The 20,389-nt window shown below is 42.7% G+C and overlaps 1 protein-coding gene across 3 annotated transcripts; it reads right to left on the bottom strand.

Moving 5' to 3' along the window:
• Positions 1-1,375: 1,375 nt before the first annotated feature.
• Slamf7 (SLAM family member 7) lies at positions 1,376-18,613 on the bottom strand. Of its 3 annotated transcripts, none has more exons than XM_015491993.2 (7): positions 18,489-18,613; positions 7,735-8,058; positions 6,031-6,303; positions 5,702-5,821; positions 4,679-4,782; positions 3,671-3,733; positions 1,376-2,837 (listed from the first exon to the last, which is right to left on the bottom strand). In XM_015491993.2, the coding sequence occupies exons 1-7, from the start codon at positions 18,541-18,543 to the stop codon at positions 2,766-2,768; spliced, it is 1,011 nt and encodes a 336-aa protein (XP_015347479.1). In that variant the 5' UTR covers positions 18,544-18,613; the 3' UTR covers positions 1,376-2,765. The 3 variants fall into 3 exon arrangements, with proteins under 3 accessions (XP_015347479.1, XP_048666134.1, XP_048666135.1); XM_048810177.1 differs by lacking the exon at positions 18,489-18,613 and adding an exon at positions 13,962-14,623; XM_048810178.1 differs by lacking the exons at positions 1,376-2,837; positions 3,671-3,733; positions 18,489-18,613 and adding exons at positions 3,967-4,404; positions 13,962-14,623.
• Between the last annotated feature and the right edge of the window lie 1,776 nt (positions 18,614-20,389).

The following is a 20,389-nucleotide window of genomic DNA, read 5'->3' on the forward strand; positions in this document are numbered from 1 at the left end:
TGGCCTTTAGTAAAGGACTGTGGGGCTAGAGTGGGGGTAAATTGGGGACAGTGAGGAGGTCCTAGGACACTTATCTATTATTGGGAGGTTTGGGTAGGTGCATCCTGGTAAGATCTGAACCATGCCCCCCGCCCCCAGGAGAGTCAGGCAAACACCTGAGCTCTGGTTGGGTGAGGCTTCATTCAGAGAGATTATATGACCTCAGTTTAGGGACACTGGAAATTAATTTGTGACTTTTCTTTTTTGGTCAGTTAGACTATTGGGTCCTGCCACATCCTGCATGGGTGGTAGAAGTGAAGGTTCCTTTTGGTGGAGTGGGCTGCCTGTAGGATAAAAGCTAAGAAAGAGAAAAATGGTGAAAAAAACCCCACAGGACACAAAAAGTGATTTTAAAAAGTGGTGGCAGGACCGACCAGCCAATCTTAGGGATTGAGCTTCCATGCTGAAAAGATACCAGCAAAAGCAAGATGGAGCCCGTGCTTGTTTTATTTATACGGGGGGAACATCAAAGATTTCCATGGAATGTTCTTTGCCAAATAAGGGAGGAGGTGGCTGTCCAGTTTACAACAGGTTATGCCCAACTCTGGAGCTACTGGAGCGGTCTCCCTAATAGAGTGGAGATAGGGGTCATGTGCATTGGGCAATTCATTGAGTGACAGGAGCCACAAAGTAGTTCATAATGCCAAACCTAAATCACCCTGGTTCCAGACTGAGGGAAGGCCTTCAAGTCATTCAGGGGTGGCTCCCTGCAATTCTTGCCTGAAGATACATCTGGCTTTGGCATGAAGAGGAGCAATGATGTAGCTTGGCAAACAGCAAATAACAATTTTTATTAGTCTTAGACTGACATGACATAGTACTTTCTTTTTTTAAGATTAAAAAAATTCTTTTTGTAGTTGTAGATGGACAGCATGCCTTTATTTTATTTGTTTATTTTCATGTGGTGCTGAGGATCGAACTCGGTGCCTTACACATGCTAGGCAAGCGCTCTGCCTCTGAGCTACAGCCACAGCCCTTTATTTAACATTTTGACATTTTGATCATTAATTTTTGAACTGTTTTTGATCTTCAAAATGATTGTAGTAAAATATCATTTATCTTAATGCAAAATATTTTGGTATGCACCCTTCCCCTCTGCCCCCTCTAAGTTTTACGCTTTAGTGTCTCACCTCATTTCAGGTCCTGAGGATGTGGCACATTAACATAGCTGCGGTAACATCAGTGTGGGTAACACAAGTACCCTGTTGGTATTGGAAAAGTTTAAAGTCTTGGCTTCCATCTTAGCCTTATCATAAATAGTTCTTCTTTCCAAGTGCTGCTATCCACCCACTCCCAGCCCGCCCCCCACTGTTGTAAGAATTTGAAAAAACACCCCTTCCTCAAAGCATGATTTTATTAAAAGGGACACTCCCCACCATTCTCCCAGAAAATTGTAGCAATAAATACAGCATTTATCATGCTATGGTTTGGGCAATCCACACCTGCCCAGCTCTGGGTGGGCCTAGCCGAGTACCTCATGGTGGTGATGGGTTAGTTTCCACACCTACTCCTATTTTTAACTTTGATTTCCTCTCACATCAGCCTGAGTTCATTCTCTTTGTTTTTTTTCTTGCAAGTTTATTTTCTCTTAACTTGGCCATCTCATATTCAAACGTTTTCCCTCCCAGATGTTTTCTCTTTTCACAAATTTAAATACACAATTTGTCCACCTTATTTCATACCCCAGCCCTGGGCCCCAGTTCCCTTCCTGGTATCTCCATTCAAAACATGTATCAGGAACACATCAAGTGCAGTCCTACTTTTCACCCTCCCCAAGTCTTTACCATTTCACTAAAAAGAAGGTGAGTTCTATAGGGGTAGAGATCATGTCTGACTTATTTGTGAAAGTGACCTAGCAGAGCTTATTAATAAATATTGAAACACACTTTGAAAGTTTACAAGTAATTCATACACCAGGCCCCACATCCCAACTCTAGGTGTCATACTAGACCCAAAATGTGCCTGTAGAGTTTTTGCACCGAGATAGGCTCCTGTATAGACCTTAACAAGGCCTAGGCTTTTATTTGCAGCGTAGGAGTACAAATTAAGCCAGGCCATGGTGGGGTGGTGGTAGGAGTTCTGAGAGTAGAGGGGTGTTCTTGTTCTTGCCCATGCACAATTCTGTGTCCTTGTGAGCTTTGACCTTCAAGTTTTGTGTATTCAGAACTTGATACACAAGAATTTGTGTTAAGCCTCCCATAACTGGCCATAAAAGTAGTTCATGAGTGCTCAGGTTCATGAGAGCAGAGAGCACATCTGCCCAATTAAGTTCAACAGTGCCCCGTACATAGTGAATGATTCATTCATTCATTTTTGGCAGTTACACCTGCTGGTGCCAGACACACCTGTCTGGCCTGGCCTTCTTGCCCTCCTGGAAACCAGACTCTTGGTATATTCTGTCCTCCTAACCCTGGACTGGAATGAGACTCCAAGCCCTGTCCTGGGGCCATCATTAATATGACCGAGGCAGATATTAATATGCATTTACATGTTAGTAGAGATATTCAGCCTTTTCTTGAGATTGACTGATAAATTCACAGTCACATTCCATATGGGAAGTGATATAGATTCTGGGTTTAAAGAGAGTTCTCAGGAGTTGGTAGAATTATGAACTCCTAAACTCAAAGGTGTATGCTTAGGAATGGTTTCTTGCAGGTATTCTGGACAAGTGGATGCATTTCTTTGTACTTCCTCAGGAGTGAGGTTTGAGGGCAGCATGCTGATGTCTAAATGACATCCTCATAGGTGAACAGCCTGGGTGTGTCTGGCGTGGTGGTCGGTGAGCAGGGATTCTCCACCTGTAGGCGACATGAGGAAGCAGAACACTAGAGGTGGGCAGGGATCTGGGTCTACCATAGAAGACTCTGCATCCCAGACACTCACTATGTCCAATGGTACCCAACCGGAACCTCCACCATGCTTGCTCCCAAATCCCTCCTAGTTTAGAGAAACTATTCTTTAGGATAAACCCATCTTTATCTTGCTGAGTACTTAATGAACTGAACTTATAATAATTCATAGAAGCATGGCCAATGAATTTGACATGTCACTAAGCAAACTGCTTTCAAGATCCCCATCTATCAGTTCTATTTGAGGAAGGGAAAGGAGTTAGGAAGGTACAAGTGCTTCTCCCACACATCATCTGTGAAAGAATGAGCCTTAAGTCTTAGCACGTTGAACTAGGGGAGGGGTGCAAACCAGACGTAACATAGTTAGACCAAAGGGAAAACGGAAATCTCTCTCCTATGGTCTGCCCCATGGCTCAGGAGCAGGCTGGAGCCCCTCCCCCACCCCCAATCATCCTTTTCCTCTCAGGCACAGATGAAGCCAGGGCCTTTTTCCTCACTCATGACTTTAGTCAAAAGCCTTCTGATTATCATTCCCATCTAGAATTTCTCCCCTATTCAATTTGTTCCTGATTACCCTCATCTGGACTCCTAAAACAGAATTCTTTTCTAAATTCCCCATATTCTTGTGTAACCCCCTAAGCAAATGGGATGGGGGGGACTACCAGAGGTACATTTTAATGCCAGTGAATATGATATTCCTGAGGTCCAAGATTTTTAACCTAAACATGAACCAGGAGAAGGGATAGGACGATTTAGATGAAACTCAGCTCTAAATTTCTTACCATTTTTGGTATCTGCACAGTGGAATAAAGTGTATTTAGTGGATCTTCTGCTGGATTAATTTTCTATAAAAACAAGCAACAAACAAAAGGAATCATCACCTAACCCGGGTCATGTAGAAAATACCAGAGATGGCACACACATAATCCTAGTGACTTGGGAGGCTGAGGCATGAGGTTCTCAAGCCTGAGGCCAGCCTCATCAAATTAGAGAAATAAAATAAAAATAAAATATAAAAGGGCCAGGAGTGCTAGAGGGCCTCTGGGTTCAATCCCTAGTACCACAAAAAATGAAAAAAGAAAGAAAAAAGAAATAAAGAAAGAAAAGATCAGAGAGAGACTCAGAGTCACAAGAGGGAGAAATGGAGGTGGGAGAAGATGAAAAGAGGGTTCTGGAAAATGGATGGCTCAGGGGAAGTGCTCTAACTGGTGACTGTGATTACAGTGATTATGAATAACGTTTTTAGGAAGTCACAGCATTGATTTAATTCGTGTTTTTGTGCTCTTAGGTTTGTTTATTGCATTATTCATCCTGTGAAATTAAAATGAATTCCAAAAATACATAAAATATGTAACTCTCATGAACTGTGACCCTCCTGGAGTCAGCCCACAGGAAAGAAGCATTTCTTGAGCAATGCGTCTTCTGACAACATGATTCAAATATCACACCAAAGTCACACTTCACTACACACTGCCTTATGCAAGAGTAACCAGGCCCCTGGAGAGGACACTGTGAACTGTGGGGAGGAAGGGTGACTCATGTAACGTTCACAGTATGAATGTTACCAATGGATGAGAATCAGGTGCCCCAGGAGTGAATTCACTTCTACCCAGAAGCAAATTCATAAAGACTTGGGGGAGATGGAGTTGCCTTGGGTTTTAAGGACTATCCATCCTAATTCCTCCTCCCCCTTCCCATGTTAACCAAACCCATGAAAAAAAATCTTAAGTAAAACAAGGCGGGTCTCAGAGAGGTGAATCAGGTCCCAGGAAGAAAGGGAAAGTACTCACATGAGCATAGCAAATCGTTTCATACACTGTTTTCTCTCCGGAATGGGGGCAGACATTAGGAATCTCCTGATGAACGTCCATTCTTTTTTCACCCTCAATGGGCTCTGAAACCAAGTTGAGAGTGAATTAAAGTCTGCCTCTCTGACCACTCCTCCTCCCTATTGGCCCACCATCCCACCTGGATGGCCCACTTAAGAGGACCAGCCATCTTACTAATTCAGGCTTTTTGGGACAGGGATTTTCAGTGTTAAAATTAGGAAAGTCCTAAAAAAAAAAAAAATCAGGATGAATCAGTTGCCCTTGTAATTTCACTTCCTGATCTCTGGGCCGAGGTGGCCAAAGTGGGAAGCAGAGAAGGTCAGAAAGGCTTTCAGAGTGCTTCTAACAGGGAAGGGAGGTCTCAAAGTCTTTCGGGTCCCTTCCTGATATTGGACACAGACAGTATCAGTGGGAGCCCAAGAAGATAAATCAGCAGGGCTTGGGGACACAGAGAATGGGGTGCCACATGGAGAGAGACAGAGCCCAGCTTCTCCAGGAGAAATGTGTCTACACTGAAGTGGGGAGGAAAGAGAGATCTTGGAGTTGAACCAATGGAAAAGACTGGAACTGGTTTGGGGACTCTGACAAGGATGAAGCTAGGAAGGACTGGTTGGAGGGTATTGGTCCGTGGAGGCCACCACCTCCCAGGTCAGGGAGCAGAGTGAATAGTATGGAGCTTGTGCCAAGAGAAAGGCCACCTTTGTGACTCTCTCTGAAGGAAGGAGAGGAGTGGGCACTGGAGTGCGACTTTGTCCTAGGAGAGAAGGCAAGGACTGCAGCTCTTGCTCTCTCTCTGTCTCTCTCTCTAATCTGGAATGAAGAGTGTTGGCTGACCGTGTGCTTCTTGAAGGCAGACACGATGACCTCTTCAGCTCAGTATCGTGTTAGCACCAGGCCTCATACACAACTCGATACATGCTCGAGAAATAAATGAGGGATTCAGTGGATGAATGAGGATGAGGACAAAAATCATACGTGCCCTACCTTTTCTTCTCTTTATCCGCATAGTCAAATGAAACATCAACACAAGGGTGCAGAGCGTGAAGACCACCAACAGAAGACACAGGAAGGTGAGGAGGAAATTGGAACCATCACCATCAGCATCTTTAAAGAGAGAATGAGTAGAGGCCTGAAAAGGGAGAAAGTCAACTAGGAAATATGACCCAAAGTTTAGAGCATCTGCCACTTTCTTCCCAGCCTGATGACTTTCCACAGGCCACCGGTTTTTACACAGGGCCTGATCTTTGGGGACACAGAATTGAAGAAGGTATAGTTACCCAGACCAGAGGCTCCTAAAAAGAAGGGACAATCACCTCTACAGAGCTTCCAGGCAAGGATGGGACTTGAGGAATTACTGCTGATGGGGTTCCTGGCCGTGCAGATGAAGACCGTGTCCCTTTCTCCCAGACTCCAGGATATGGGAAGGATAGAGCCATCATAAGATTTGTTGCTTCTCTGCCCCAGGACATTCCAGCTGTATGTCACATTCTCTCCTCCCTGTTCCATGGAACATGTCAGATTAGCTACGCAGGTGCCATTCTTATTGTTCTGCAGACCCATGGTGACTTTAGGCTTTGACAGGCACTCTGTGAAAGACAAAGAACAACCTGGGATGGAAATTATGCACACAGCTCTCCTTTATCTGAATTACCCTTGGATAACTTGAACCTCAGTCTCCCCAAGGAGCTTCAGAATGCAGAGAAAACAGCAATTCAGAGCAGAGGAAAGAGGACTAGGAAAAGAGAACTACCTAGTTCTTGCCCACCACTATATAGCAATAACCACGGTGACAATAACTGCAATAATAAAAGAAATAATTATGTAACAATAATGCAGCCATCACTTATTGTCCTGAGGTTTCCTTGAAGAGACTTCTACTTTTATTCTCCAGGAGGGACAGTATAGGAGTGGCACTCCTTTGTGCTCACTCTTCCACTCTCCAAGGATGAGCAGTTGGTTGATTGGTGAGGTCAAGTCTGCTGTCCATCATTTTCTTTCTCTACTTACAGATTTGAGCCATTAAAGATTGGGGACATGGAACTGAAGAAGGTATGTACTCTTTTATTCCCACCTACAGCTAGTTTGCCTGTAGAATATACATCTTCTGTTTCCTTTGACCATGTCCCTATGGAAGACATGTAGATTGAGGTGCATGGTCTTGGAGGCCCATTTCCTGGTCTCCCTGCTATTGAAGCTGGGTGAGTGAGGCAAGTACTCTTCTTGTAACTGAGTAATTATTTTGTAAATTCTACTTCCCTGGGTGGTGGGTTCCTAAGTCTAGATTTGGAAGGAGATATTTCTCCTACTGAGCTATACCAGAAACAGAGTGGATATTTTTATCTTCTTTTTATCAATCTTTTTTTGAGACAGGGTTTTCTATGTGGTATAGTCTGACCCCTAACTTCTGGGTTTAGGTAATCTTCCTGCCTCATCTTCATGAGTAGCTGAAATTGCAGGTATGCACCATTATACCTAGCCTTTATCTTCTTTTTGACCCTTATGTCTTTTTTCAGAAATGCTTAGAATCTTTAGTGGAAGGGCTGGGATTGACACTTATATCCAATAATCTTCCTAAAGTAGATATTGCTTTCTTCCCAGATATGGAAAATAAGATTCTAACAAATTAAATAACTGGGATAAGCCCATGCACCTAGTAAATAGAGAAGCAAGCATTTGACTTAGATCTGTGTGGTTGCCACTTCTCATGTTGCCCAAGTACTACACCATACAGTCTCTTACAAAATATTTGAGTAAAGAGGTCAGCTTCATCCATGAATTCTCTCCCATATTCTTTTTTTTCCTTTATTTTACTTATTTATTTTTATGTGGTGCTGAGGATTGAACCCAGGGCTTTGCATGCGCTGGGCGAGCACTGTACCGCTGAGCCACAACCCCAGTCCTTCTCTCCCATATTCTTTCCAAGCATTTATCCATCCTTTTCTGGAACATTTGCTGTTGTCAGGGAGTGCACACTCTCACCATGGCAGCTACCCACTATTAGGACTGATTCTGCTCACCGTAGACTTGTAGCCCATATTCCTGGGTGAAGGATGACTGAGAGGATAAGAAGTTCATCTCCACACGGTAGATCCCTGAGTCATTCTTCTTCAGTTGGAGGAGTGTCAGAGAATAGTTACTGCCTGAGAAAATCATCCTTTCCTCGTTATGACTTCGGGTCATAAGGATAGTGGCTTTTTTGTCTGCCACACCTGGCTTTATGATGGCAAGAGTGGTTGAATTGAAGATCCAGACAATACTGTCAATATTCTGTATTGAAGTTTCCACAGAAAGGGTCACAGATCCACCAAGGACACCAAACTTCTCCTTCAGGGCTCCAGAGGCTGCAGACACAGAAAATCAGAAAATAAGTCTGAGTCCCTGCCTTTGCCACCAATTACTCACCATCCCCTTTGGGTCCTGAGAAGATCCTGAAAAATTCTCATCTAACGCAAGCAGCCCCCAGGAAGCACTTCAGAATCTCAATCGCATGAAATAATTGAGATCAGAACTCTCTGCCTGCAAAGGGTGACTGCAGATGACCCATCCATTCCTAGATACCTCCGGCTGTAAAGCCCAATGCCACCCTGGGCAGGTCCCTGTGAGTGGACAAGTGGAGAGGTTGCTGTCCTTCCTTTGGTACTGCCACATTGCCCCAGAGAGAGAGCTGAGTGCAAGCTGATAAAGTAAGCCTGCTGAACATGGGCAGTGGTTTGCAATCATGGATCAGGATGGTGAGAGCTAATGATAAAAATAGTGATAAAAATAGCTTATCTCAAACTATTAGGAATTACATTAGAGGGTTACTTCCACAAGAAATTTTTGTTTCACCAAAGTCTCGGTTCACCCCAGAGAACATGACTTCAAAAAGTCGCCCAACCTGGCCTCAAATTTGCCATCCTTCTGCCTCAGCCTCTGTGCCTTGATCCTATACATTTTTACATTTGTTGACTCTTCTTCCATAAGGAATCATTTTTATTAATGAGTATGTGACTCCAAGTGAGAAACAGTTAAGAATGACTGCTCAAGAAACTTTTAGAGCAGCCAAGCAGACGTTTTCAGTGAGGAGGTATGAAGACTCATTCATCTTCTACCTATTAAAATTTAAGGGAAAAAATCAAGAATGACTGGGGCAATGAGACTTTAGATCATGTCCAACAGTCTAAAAGCACTTAGTATGATCATATTTATAATTTTATTTGTTGTTTTTAGATACACGTGACAGTAGGGTGTACTTTGACATATTATACATACATGGAGTGCAACCCATTCTAATTAGGATCCCATCCTTGTGTTTGAACATGATGTGGGGTTACACTGGTCGTGCATTCATACATGAGCATAGGAAAGTTATGTCTGATTCATTCTACTGTCTTTCCTATTTTATTTACTCTTAAAACAACCCTTAAAAGAATTTTTTTATAAACCCATCTTACAAATCAGGAACATGAGGCACAATGGATAACCCCTTACAACTACATACATGATAAGTGAAGTGCTTTGCTCCACAGGTGGAGACTTTAAAGCACATATTGTATAGACGAGAAAGCAACATAGCAGAGACCTTATACAAGGTTCCTAGAAATGAGCAATCTAAAATTAAATACTTATAGGTCTTCTCCTTAAAAGAACAAAACCCAAAGTTATGTTCTCTTCTGCCTCTTAACATAATTTACCAGGTTAAACTTTTTAATTTTATTTCTAAAATTTATTTTGATACTGGGCACTGAACTTAGAGATGCTCTGCTACTGAACCACATCCCCAGTCCTTTGTATTTTTATTTTACTTTTATTTTGAGTCCAGGTCTCACTAAATTGCCCAACCTGGCCTTAAATTTGCCATCCTTTTGCCTCAGCCTCTGTAGTCATTGGGATTAGTTGCCAAAAACACTCAGGGTCACTCCAGGGGAACTGGGCTGCATGAAATAACCACACAAGAGACAGAGATACCTTCTTCTTCAGGGGTCCTATGATGGCTCCTCTGACCTTAAGGATCCGCAGAAAGAGAGTGAGAGCCAGCACTTGTTGACCCTTTTATTGAGGAGAAGCCATTCAAATGAGACAAGGGGTCAGGTTTCAAGGGGTTGAGTCTAGCTTCATGATGTCTGCTGTCAGCAGGTTGACTGACACCTAGGGAGCCCACTCCCAAAGGCAGAGCAAGAGAAGGAGACACACAAAGGGTATTTTCCATGCAACATTCTATCCCAAACAGGGCAAGGGGTGATACCACAAAGGAACAGATGAGCGCAGCTCGATCCATGGGGCTGCAGGAAGGCACACCTACCCATGAAGACATATTCTGCCACTTTGAGGATCAGGCAGTGTCTAGGGCCACTATGAATGTGGCCAGATCACTACGAAAGTGACCGACAGAACCTTTACCTATCACGGGAAGGAAAATGCTGGTCGCTCAGTGTGACCCCCCACAATTAGTTGGGTTCAGGTTAAAAATTTTAAAAGGAATTTCATTAATTCAGTCATGGAAAGCCAAAAGAAACGAAGGCAATATTAATAAGCCATATTGGCTGAATGTTTTCTCTGATATGTGGATGCTAATTCACAATAAGGGGGGTGGCTAGAGAAGAAGAGAGTTAATTTAGATTAGGTAGAGGGGAGTGAAGGGAAGAAAGGGGGTTGGGGGGTAGGAAAGATAGTAGAATGAATCAGACATTATTATCCTATGTACATGTATATGACCGGTGGGATTCTACATCATGTACAGCCAGAAGAATAAGAAATTATACTCCATTTGTATATGATGTATCAAAGTGAATTCTATAGTTATATCATGTATAACTAATTAGAATAACAACAACCAAAAGCCTGGGCTGGGCTGGTGGCACACACTTATAATCTCAGCAGCTGGGGAGGCTGAGGAAGGAGGAATGCTAGTTCAAAGCTAGCCTCAGCAACTTATTGAGGCCCTAAGCAACTCAATGAGATGCTGTCACTAAATAAAATACAAAAAAGAGCTGGAGATGTGGCTCAGTGGTTAAGTGCCCCTGAGAAAAAAATAAAAAATAAAAAAAGCCACACTGTAGAATGCTGACAGCTCTATCGATTGCCAGGGTTATGGCTTGCCTGGATCCTGTACATTTTTACATTGGTTGACCCTTCCTCCATAAGGAATATTCCTAAATATTAATTATAATTTTTGATGGAGCTGGTATGAACATAAATAGAGCCTTGGGTGTTTGGACTGTTTGCTTAGTTCTGGTGGCAGCTGAGGTGGGGAGCGATCCAGCAGGAACCAATACTTGTGCTGTGACTAGCAGGGTGACATGGAGGGGCCACTGTGAGCAAGATTGTCTCCCTTCTCACAGACATGCATGACTTCCCTGGATCTCGCTCAGTGCCTTGCAGGGAAACCCACAGACAGATCTAGATCAGCTCTAACCTTCAGACTGCAGGATGTAACTTGGAATTTCTTGTAAAACACTCAAGGAAGAAATGGGGGCAATCTGGAAAAGTTCTCACTTGTGGTAGAAATGAGAATTTGTAACTTATGTGCTATATGCATTTAAATAAATGGATTAACATTTTTAAAAAATTAATATAATCCAAACTGTATTCATTACATTTATTATTGTTATGTTCATTTTCTTTTTCTTTCAAAAGAAATTTAAACTACTGCAGGCCTTGTGTGCCTACTTGGCCCTGAGAAACCCACCAAGCATTGAGTTTCTGTTGATTTAACAACTTACTCTCTTACCACAATATTTTCTACTACTCCTGCACTGATGTCACTCATGACAAGAAAAAAAGACAAATTTCTGTGTTGGACCTCTCGGTACTGACTTCTCCAGATATCCAAAATCACTTCATTAGTGATTTATTTCCTTGGTCTCTATTAAAATTCAAATGTTCTGTAAGATTCTGCCTAATACCTGAAGCAATCCTGCAAAATTAGGCATTCTGGCCCATTTTGGGCTACTTCGAGTCCGTGGGCCAATCTGACCCATCACCTGTCTTTATAAAAAAAGTTTTACTGAAACATAGCCATGCGTCTTCATTTACATGTTGTCTATCTATGGCTGCTTTTGCAATTCTAAGGTTGAATTGAGTATTTGCAACAGAGATCCTATTGATGAAGATCACATCGCCCGCAAAGCTTAAAATATTTACTATCTTTTTTTTAATAGCAAAAGTTTGTTAATATCTGACTTCATAGGAATTCTGAGATATAAATAAATAAATAGATAGATAGATAGATAGATAGATAAATAGATAAATTGACAAATTAAGTAACTTATCCAAGGGACATAGCTAGTGGGTGATGCTTTGAGGACTTAACTCAATGTCACTTCAGTTCTGGGAACTTGGACTCAATCTGGATGTATCACTCAATTTGAAAGTACAGTGGCATTAGTGTCAACTTTAGTTCTTTTCCTTACTCCCTTTTCCCACACTCCTACAGTGCTCAGGTGTCAAGTCCAAAGTCCTTGGACATCGTTGAGCCCCATTTCCCCTTCACGTTCTTTAGTGAGTAACCCCCATACACAAGCTGCTCTGCCAGAGCTCAGGGTGAGGAAATCAGATGTGGACTTACTCCTTCGATTCCAGGTCTAAGGTCTCTACCAACTTTTTGCTAGGTTTATGTCCAAAAGTACTAGTTTCTCTTCCTGGATAAATGTATTTTAGGAGAAAGTTCCTATTTTAAAAGCTTTTCTCCCTATACTTTACCAGTCAGCACATAATATATGTGTTGGTTCCCTGAAGATATATCAAATTATCCAGTCAAGTAATCTGATTTTTTAAAAAGCTACTCTCCCTACTTCTTCAATATGAAGGCCAGGATGCTTTTAGACTGCCTTCTCTAATCATCTCAAGGCATATCAAAAAAGTTCCGGTAAATACTTAATTTTATTTTTAAATTTTTAATCAATTAATACATTTATTCTTTCACTTCTACAATAGAGATAGAAAGAGTAAATATTTTGAAGTCAAATAAATATTGGATATCCCTTGTCCCCAAGGGAGTTCCTGGATTTAGGCAATCTTTGAGCAATTTCATTTTCACATTAGATTTTTGGAGGGTATTTCAGGGGCATATTAGTCCATTTTTTGTTGCAATAACAAAATACTTGAAACTGGATACTTTATAAAGAAAAGAGGTTTATTTAGCTCATAGTTTTGGAGGCTGAAAGTCCAAGATTGTGTGGTATCATCTGTTAGGCCTCTGGTGAGGGATCCCTTGGCTGGATCACAACAAGGCAGAGAAATTGAAAGAAAACCAATCGTGTGCAGAATAGGTCAATGTCGGGTGGCTTTGCTTGATAACAACATGTTCTTGAGAGAGTCGACTCTGGGACAGCAGCGTGAATTCCTTCTGAAGGTGTCACTCTCATGACCTAACACCTTCCACTAGGCTCACGTCTTAAATGTTCCAACACCTCTGTGCCACCACATTGAGAACCAAGTTCCTAGCATATGAATTTCTCAGGGACAAACCACATTCAAACCACTTCAGTGGCAAAATTACAAGCACATGGGTTTTGTGTGTCAGCATGTATGCATGCATTTAAGCCATGAGCATTTCAATCTTCCACACACATGGTGCTATTTGCTCAGGGTTAATACCCCATGTGCAAATTGTGTGAGAGTATAAAAAATGCCTTCCAATGAATTGTCACTTGGAGAGAAATTGGAGGATGACATAGGGCAAATTGCCAGCACTAACCAGATGGAGTATATTGTCATATCGTAAGTGTATTTTCAGGGTGGGAAGAAGAAGAATGAAAGAGGAAAATAACTTCCTGCCATTTCCTAAACGTGGGTTCAGAGAATAAGGGGCAGGGTTGGTGAGACCTAACCAGTTTTATCCATTCTTCTCAGCCGGCTGGAAAAAGGTATCCAGAAAAAAGGGACTTTTCTGTTCAGCCGTCCAGGGCTTAACTGAAGCTCCCTTTGTATGGTGGCTTTGCTACCTGCGCTGTGTGGCTCTAAAGTACTTTACCGTATCAAAGCAGGTCACATTTGTTTCATTCAGTTATTTCTGCCTTGGACAAGAATTTATTTAGTTTCACATTTATGACAGGCATTTGTTTAGGAGCCACATACATAACTGGGGAGCAAGACAGTCATGATTCAGGCATCCATGGGGTTGGGAGATGGTCATTAAGTAAGTAAGCACTTGTATGTGTGATACAAAAGAAAGTAACAGGTATTATTAGGGTGCATAGTAGAGGGGCTTAATGTGACTCGTGGGATCAGAAAACTCTAGAGATGAGTAACTACCAATACTCACCTAAAGGTCCAGGAGGACTGGACCACTGTGAGGCTTGTCTATCGTCTCCAGAGGGTTGCTTTTCCAAAGTCAGAGCAGGGAATGCCGGAACTTGCCTCCTCTGCATCTATTCTATCCCTTTCTCATTTTCATAGCAGCTAAATGGTTTGGTAAGTCTGAGGGCACTCGGCTATAATGATAGCTCTTCTCTGGCACAGTGGGTGCCGCGTGACTGAGGGTTGTCATACCTCAGGAAAACCCAGGGCTTTTGCTCTAAGGTTAGGATGATGCTATCTATAATTCTGTGAAAAGATACGAAACCCAAGACTGCTACCCACTGCCACCAGCAGATGGTCAGCCAGGCCTCCTCCCTCTCCTGACCGTCAGTTCACTTCCTACTTCAGGCCCAGAGAGGAATCTCTGTCCATCTAAAATAAAACTTATTCAAAACCCATAAAGCCCAGTAAGAAGTTCTCCCACAAGGAAGTCTCTAACACTTATTTTTACACCCATGCCCCGAAAATTCACCACTTATGTTACTTCATTTTTAAAATTCTCCAGAAACAAATATATCCTTGGGTGGTAACTAGACAAAGCCTTTTGATGTGTATTAGCCCATGGCCGGTCTATTAGCACTAGGTTCCGGATGGAGTCCTGGGGTCCTTCCCAGAGACATGTGATGAAGTCATGGGGTCTTCCTCAGAGAGTCATGGCATGATGATGTTATAGATGATGGAGTCACGGGGTTTTACCAGAAAGTGGCATAGGAATGGCCTAACTCCCCCCGCCCCATGTGCAGAAGTGTTAAAAAGGGTTCTAGTCTTACTGGCAGTCAGGAGCCCTGGATTCCATTCTGGTTCCCCCAATAATCACAGACCCAGCAATGAACACTAGGTGCCACTCTGTAAATTGTTAGTAACTTTAACAGCATTGTTTTTCTTTCTTTCTTCTTTATTTTTGGTGTCAGGGATTAAACCCAAGGGTGCTTAACCACTGAGCATATCTCCAGTCCTTTCTATTTTTTTATTTTGAGACAGGGTCTTTCTAAGTTGCTTAGGACCTCACTAAGTTTTACTGAGTCTGGTTTTGAACTTGCAATCCTCCTGCCTCAGCCTCCCCAGCTGTTGGGATTAAGGGCCTGTGTCAAATGCCCGGCTGGAATTATCTTTCTTGATCTTCAGAACAACTCCATGAGAGAAAAGTTAAACTCTATAAGATTAGAATACTGAGACTGAGTGACTTTCTTAAGGTCACAAACAAAGAAGTGGGATTGTTCCTCTGAGAGGGTTGTTTACCACTTACCACTTTGAGTTTCAGTTTTTGGAATATTTATGGGAGGAAAAAAAAATAACACCTTAATTTACCAGCAGTTTGAGGAAGTCAAAGTGTAAATATGGATCTGAAAGCACTTGAGAAGTGCAGATACCTGACACATGAGGGGAGGGGAAATGAAGGGTGAGGAGGGCTGTTGAAACCGGTGTTGAGGCAGCTTCTTATTTTGGGGTCTTACTTCTGCAAGTATGGCTAAAAGTGAAAAAAGGAGATCTCCCCAAACATCTCTGCATGGCTTCTGAGCAAAGTGAGCCAGAAGGCTAAGAAAGCAGGAAACACCCCCCGGCCAACCTGCTTTTGGAGGTACAGCGAGCTGGGGCAGGGGACCCAGGCTCAGATGTTTTGGGCATCAGGAGCATTGGCTCTGAGATGATCTCCTTAACGGGAAGAAATAAGATCTCCTCCCCCCTTGTCACCCCTCCCCCCTTCCTCTTTGTTGTCACTTCCTTTTTTTTTTTCGGTCTTGTTCTCCAAATGTTTAAGAATTGAGTGGAGGAAGGAGCCAGATGACAAGGAAGGCACATCGTCATGCAGCCAGAACAAGAGGTGGCGGTACAGAAGGAAGGCATAAGGGGGAGGGAGTATAGACCCGCTCCCTGCTTGCCAGCCCAGTGTCCGAGCACCTCTCCAAGCGCTTGGTGCCTCGTTGTGGAACGCCATGAAGGCACTGGCATGTTGTGACTCCTTCCTTAAGGAGACCAAGAACCAGAATATCTCAGAGCGGGGAGGAGCCTTAGGGACTGCTTCGTCCAATTCCGTTTCATGGATGAGGAGGCTGGTGATCAGCAGGTTAGGGTGATATGCCCCAAGTCAGTGGAAGGCTAGGAACCAAGTCTCTGAAGGTAAGATTTCCCCAACTGCTGCCCTGGGAGTCTGAGTAATGCAGTATAATTCCCAGAAGCTTAGGGCTGGGGAGTCTAAAGGCTAGAGTGTAGGGACAGAGGATGATGGGGTGGAGGCTATGGCGTGGATGCCCCCCATCAGAGAGGCTTCAACTCTATACCTACAGTTATTTATAAGTTTGTTTCTGTGTAAGGTTTTATTGTTTAAGAGGAAATCACCCCTTAAAAAATAAAACAAAATGGTTTAGACTGCTCTTTAGCCAACTTCTGCTTTCTTAATGTCCCTTGGAAAGATCATGTGAAACATGGAGAATAGAAACTTGCAGATCTCTCAATTTGATACATCTATTCCCCGACTATCCGACCCTAATATTCCCATCCAAGCTCCTCACCACTCTGCCCCCCATTCGTTTCCTACCACATCATCCTTATTTCTTCTGATTCTTTGCAACACCCCCTGCAATATCCTCTCACCTCTTTTCATGTTTTTCCATTTATAAATTGCCTCCTTAAAACTACTGGGTCATTTAATCATCATAAAAGTGAGGGGGATAGGTTATTGTACCCATTTTTCAGATGAGAATACTAAAAAAGTAAGAGCTACTCCTTGGGCCCTCTGAGCTTGGCCAGAGTGATTTCCTGTTGGCATAGCCACCTCCCTAAAACACTGCTACCTGTTCTCCTTGGGCCTTTCCTTTCCCTGACTTGGACTTGTGTGCCTGGAGAGGAAAGAAATCCCACCTGAGTCTCTCTGCGTGGAAGAATCAGCTCAAATACATAGTAACTGAGCCCCTCTTAAGGAAACCAAGAACCAGCTTCAGTGGTATCAACTTCAGTGTTAGGCAGTTTAGTATGATGAAAAGAGCACTAGTCTTGAAAATTCAATCTTTGCCCTGACTCTTAATAGCTGTGTAGCTTTCCCATGAAACTTGACTTCTGTGAGCCCAAATTTTCTTACTTGTAAAACAGGTATTATAATATGTGTCTTACAGATTTCTGAGGAAATTGTATGAAAAACACCTTGGATGTTTAAGTAGTGATTATGGTCACTTTGCATTTGACATCTCATTTAAAAGATTACAATCATTTTGCAAGTTAGATTTCATTGTCTGTTATGCACTTGAGAAGAATATAGGGTGAGTAACTTGCCCACAATAATAGAGCTACTAAGTCAGTCCCAGGATGCCCTTGTCAAATGCCTGGCTGTTTAGGGTCAGCCTCCTTCCACTGACCTGCCTACTGGACAATCTCTGGGATGATATCTGACACCTTTCAACTTTGGGGGACATAGCACAAGACTGCCCACTGTCTCCTGCAGCAGGCAGAGGGGAAGACCCCATGACAGATTTTCACACTTGCACCTTGCTGCGCACAGTTCAGGTTTCAGGTGGACACCTGGGGCTTTTCAGAGCCCTGGTATTCCCTCCCCTATCTCAAATGCTTCAAGTTCCATTTCTGGTCACCATTTCCGTTCAGGGAGTGATTTTTAGAGTAAACCTATTCCAGATCACCCGCTTAGGACCAGGTGCTTCCTAACAGTACAAAGTTCTGATGAATTCAAGGAGGGGTAAGAGTCTGTAGATGTGGACCACTTAGTGGCCAGCTAATGGGGAGGAAAGGATTGGAGGTGCTGTCTGTGGGGTTTGGGGCAAGTTAGTTCAGGTAGGCTTGGGGTACGCATAATGAACAGCTGTACTAAGTGCTCAGAAGGAAAGCACTTAGTATAGTGGTACCCCATGAATCTGATGACAGGAGAAAGATTTCTCACTTGCGAGACTCCTAATTAGAACAATAAAGATACTAAAATCTTCCCAGACTATCATACCTGTGAATAAAAATCCTCAGTCCTCCATGTGATTAGAGTGTCTACAGTAAGAGTTGTTTTTCTAAGGTCAGATGGATTGGATTGCGTGGGTTAAGAGAGAAAATCCAACTGGTTCTCCCATTGATATCATTGTTATGCATATATCATTAAAATACAGTTAAAATACATTTCAGCAAATATGCTTATAAATAAATATACGATTGCATCATTGCGCTTTTCAAGTTGCCCTCTCAGGGAGTGAGGACTAGACAGTCAAGACTGAATTCATACAGAATCTGTAGTAGAACATAGGTCTTCTTATACCCAGAACCACTTCTTTTAGTCCTTTCTTTTCTGGCACAGTCAAAAGGTAGTTGGTCCCCAAGACCATTCCTTTTCCTTTCCCTATTGTCCCTTCCTACCCAGAGACCAGAGGCTGGTTAAAAAAAAAAAAAAGCAATGCTAGATAAGGAGGCAAAACCTTTTAATTTGAGCCAGAGCTTCAAAGTGGAACCAGGAACCTGAAGCTACATCTCAGGATAAGGAAGATAGTCGGGAGAATGGACTCACCTGTGAGCTGGCTGAGGAGACAGATGAAGAGGAGGCATGCTGGTGAACCTGCCATATGGTTCTCTGAGTGTTAGTCACTAAAGTGAAACCTCTTCTCTCTAACAGGGCTCACCTCTTTTAAATATAGGAGGTCACATCCTATTGACAGGATGACTCATCTCAGCAAATAGTAAAAGAGGGAAAAGTAACCTGAGCCCAAAGATGGTGAAACTATCTTCTGTTGCAGATCATAAATCATAGATTTAGATTAGGAATTGATCAAAACCATAAGGCCTGCCCCCCCCCCTTTTTTTGCTGTACAGTACCACCTTTCAGAGCTTAAAAACAAGAAATAGAAGGTTAGATGGGGAACAAATAGGTGGCACTGTAGAAAATAATATTTATTGGGCTTTCCTAAGTGCCTGGAGCTATGCTGAAAGTCCTTGCTTTCTTTTACTCATTCCTTCTAAGAACTTGGTGAGCTACTGCTGTAGATCCTATTTTACACACGAGAAACCAAAGGCTTAGGGTATATTACAGCAAAATCAAAGGTTCTTTTAAACAAAAGAGACCATTGTGAAAATAAAAAGGCAAATCAGAGTGGGAGAAGATATTTGCCATGCGTACATCCCATGAGCATCTTATAATATCTAAAGATATCCTACAAGCCAATAAAATTTAGGCAGACAATTTAATGTTCAGTAAGATGGTAGATCCAATTACAACAACATCAATAATCCCACTAAGTGTAAATAGACAGACTATTCCCATTAAAAGGCAAAGATTGTTACAGTGGATTTTAAAAAAACCAAACTCAAACTATTCTGTCTGTAAGAGGCACACTTTAAAGATACAGATGGGTCAAAAGTAAACAGATGAATAAAGATATACCATTCAGCCACTAGACTTAAGAAGGTTGGAGTGGATCTATTAATATGAGATAAAATTAATTTTAGAGAAAAGAGAAAAAGAGGGATATTTTTAATGGCAAAGGGATCAATTTGTTAGGACGACATGATAATTATAAGAACACTGCTTGTGATGCTTTGATATAATAATAAGAAATATACATATATTTGTTGCAATATGTGATGGAATCAGGGACACTACAGGTCAATTGGGCAGGCAGTGAAGAAACCACACACACACACACAATTCCTTTTTCAGGGTTCAAGATGGCTCTGCAGCTTCAAGAATCAAGCTCCCATGCTGGAGGTCAAGGAGAGCCAGGTAGGCAAGAGGCAAGAGAGAGGGCATGCCCTGAATCCTGGTATTTATTGGGGAAAAAGACATTTGATAGAAAGTGCTGGGTTTTTGTTCTTGCGACTAAAAGGCTCAGGGGTCACTCCAGTTAAACTGGGCTAACTGGGCTGCACAAAATAACCACACAAGAGACACAATACCTTTTTCTTTGGGGGTCACTGTGACAGCTCCTCTGACCTTAAGGGTCTGCAGAAAGAGAGAGAGCGAGAGCTCGCACTGACCCCTTTTATTGGAGAGAAGCTATTCAAATGAGGCAAGGGGCCAGGTTTCAGGGGGCTGAGTCTATCTTCATGATGTCCACAGTCAGCAGGTTGACTGACACCTGGGTAGTCCATACCCAAGGGCACAGTAAGAGAAGGGGACACACACAAGGCACTTCCATGAAAGATTCTATCCTAAACAGGGCAAGGGGTTATATTACAAAGGAACAGGTGAGCATAGTTTCACCCATGGGGCTGTAGCAAGACACACCCATGCACGAGACACCGACCCTCGCATCCAAGAAGGGTGCCACATTTCTGTGACTGAGAGCCTCAGCACCCAGCCAGGGAGTGTAACTCAGTCACGTGTAAGGTTGGCCTCCCACAAGAAAGTACCACCCAAATAATGCAGGGGTTGGGTTTCAGAGAGGGGAGTGTTGCTTGATGATGCGTTGTGGT

This window comes from Marmota marmota, unplaced genomic scaffold, assembly GCF_001458135.2.
Source record: "Marmota marmota marmota unplaced genomic scaffold, marMar, whole genome shotgun sequence".
NCBI lineage: Eukaryota > Metazoa > Chordata > Mammalia > Rodentia > Sciuridae > Marmota > Marmota marmota.

What these genes read in the sequence shown, in the direction of transcription:
- Slamf7 (XM_048810177.1), bottom strand. Translation starts at nt 14,067, where the DNA reads ATGCAGAGGAGGCAAGTTCCGGCATTCCCTGCTCTGACTTTGGAAAAG. An exon ending in CAGTCCTCCTGGACCTTTAG is followed by an intron (nt 8,059 to 13,961) that starts GTGAGTATTGGT and finishes CTGTGTCTGCAG; the next exon opens with CCTCTGGAGCCCTGAAGGAG. An exon ending in TGCCTGGAAGCTCTGTAGAG is followed by an intron (nt 5,822 to 6,030) that starts GTGATTGTCCCT and finishes CTCTCTTTAAAG; the next exon opens with ATGCTGATGGTGATGGTTCC.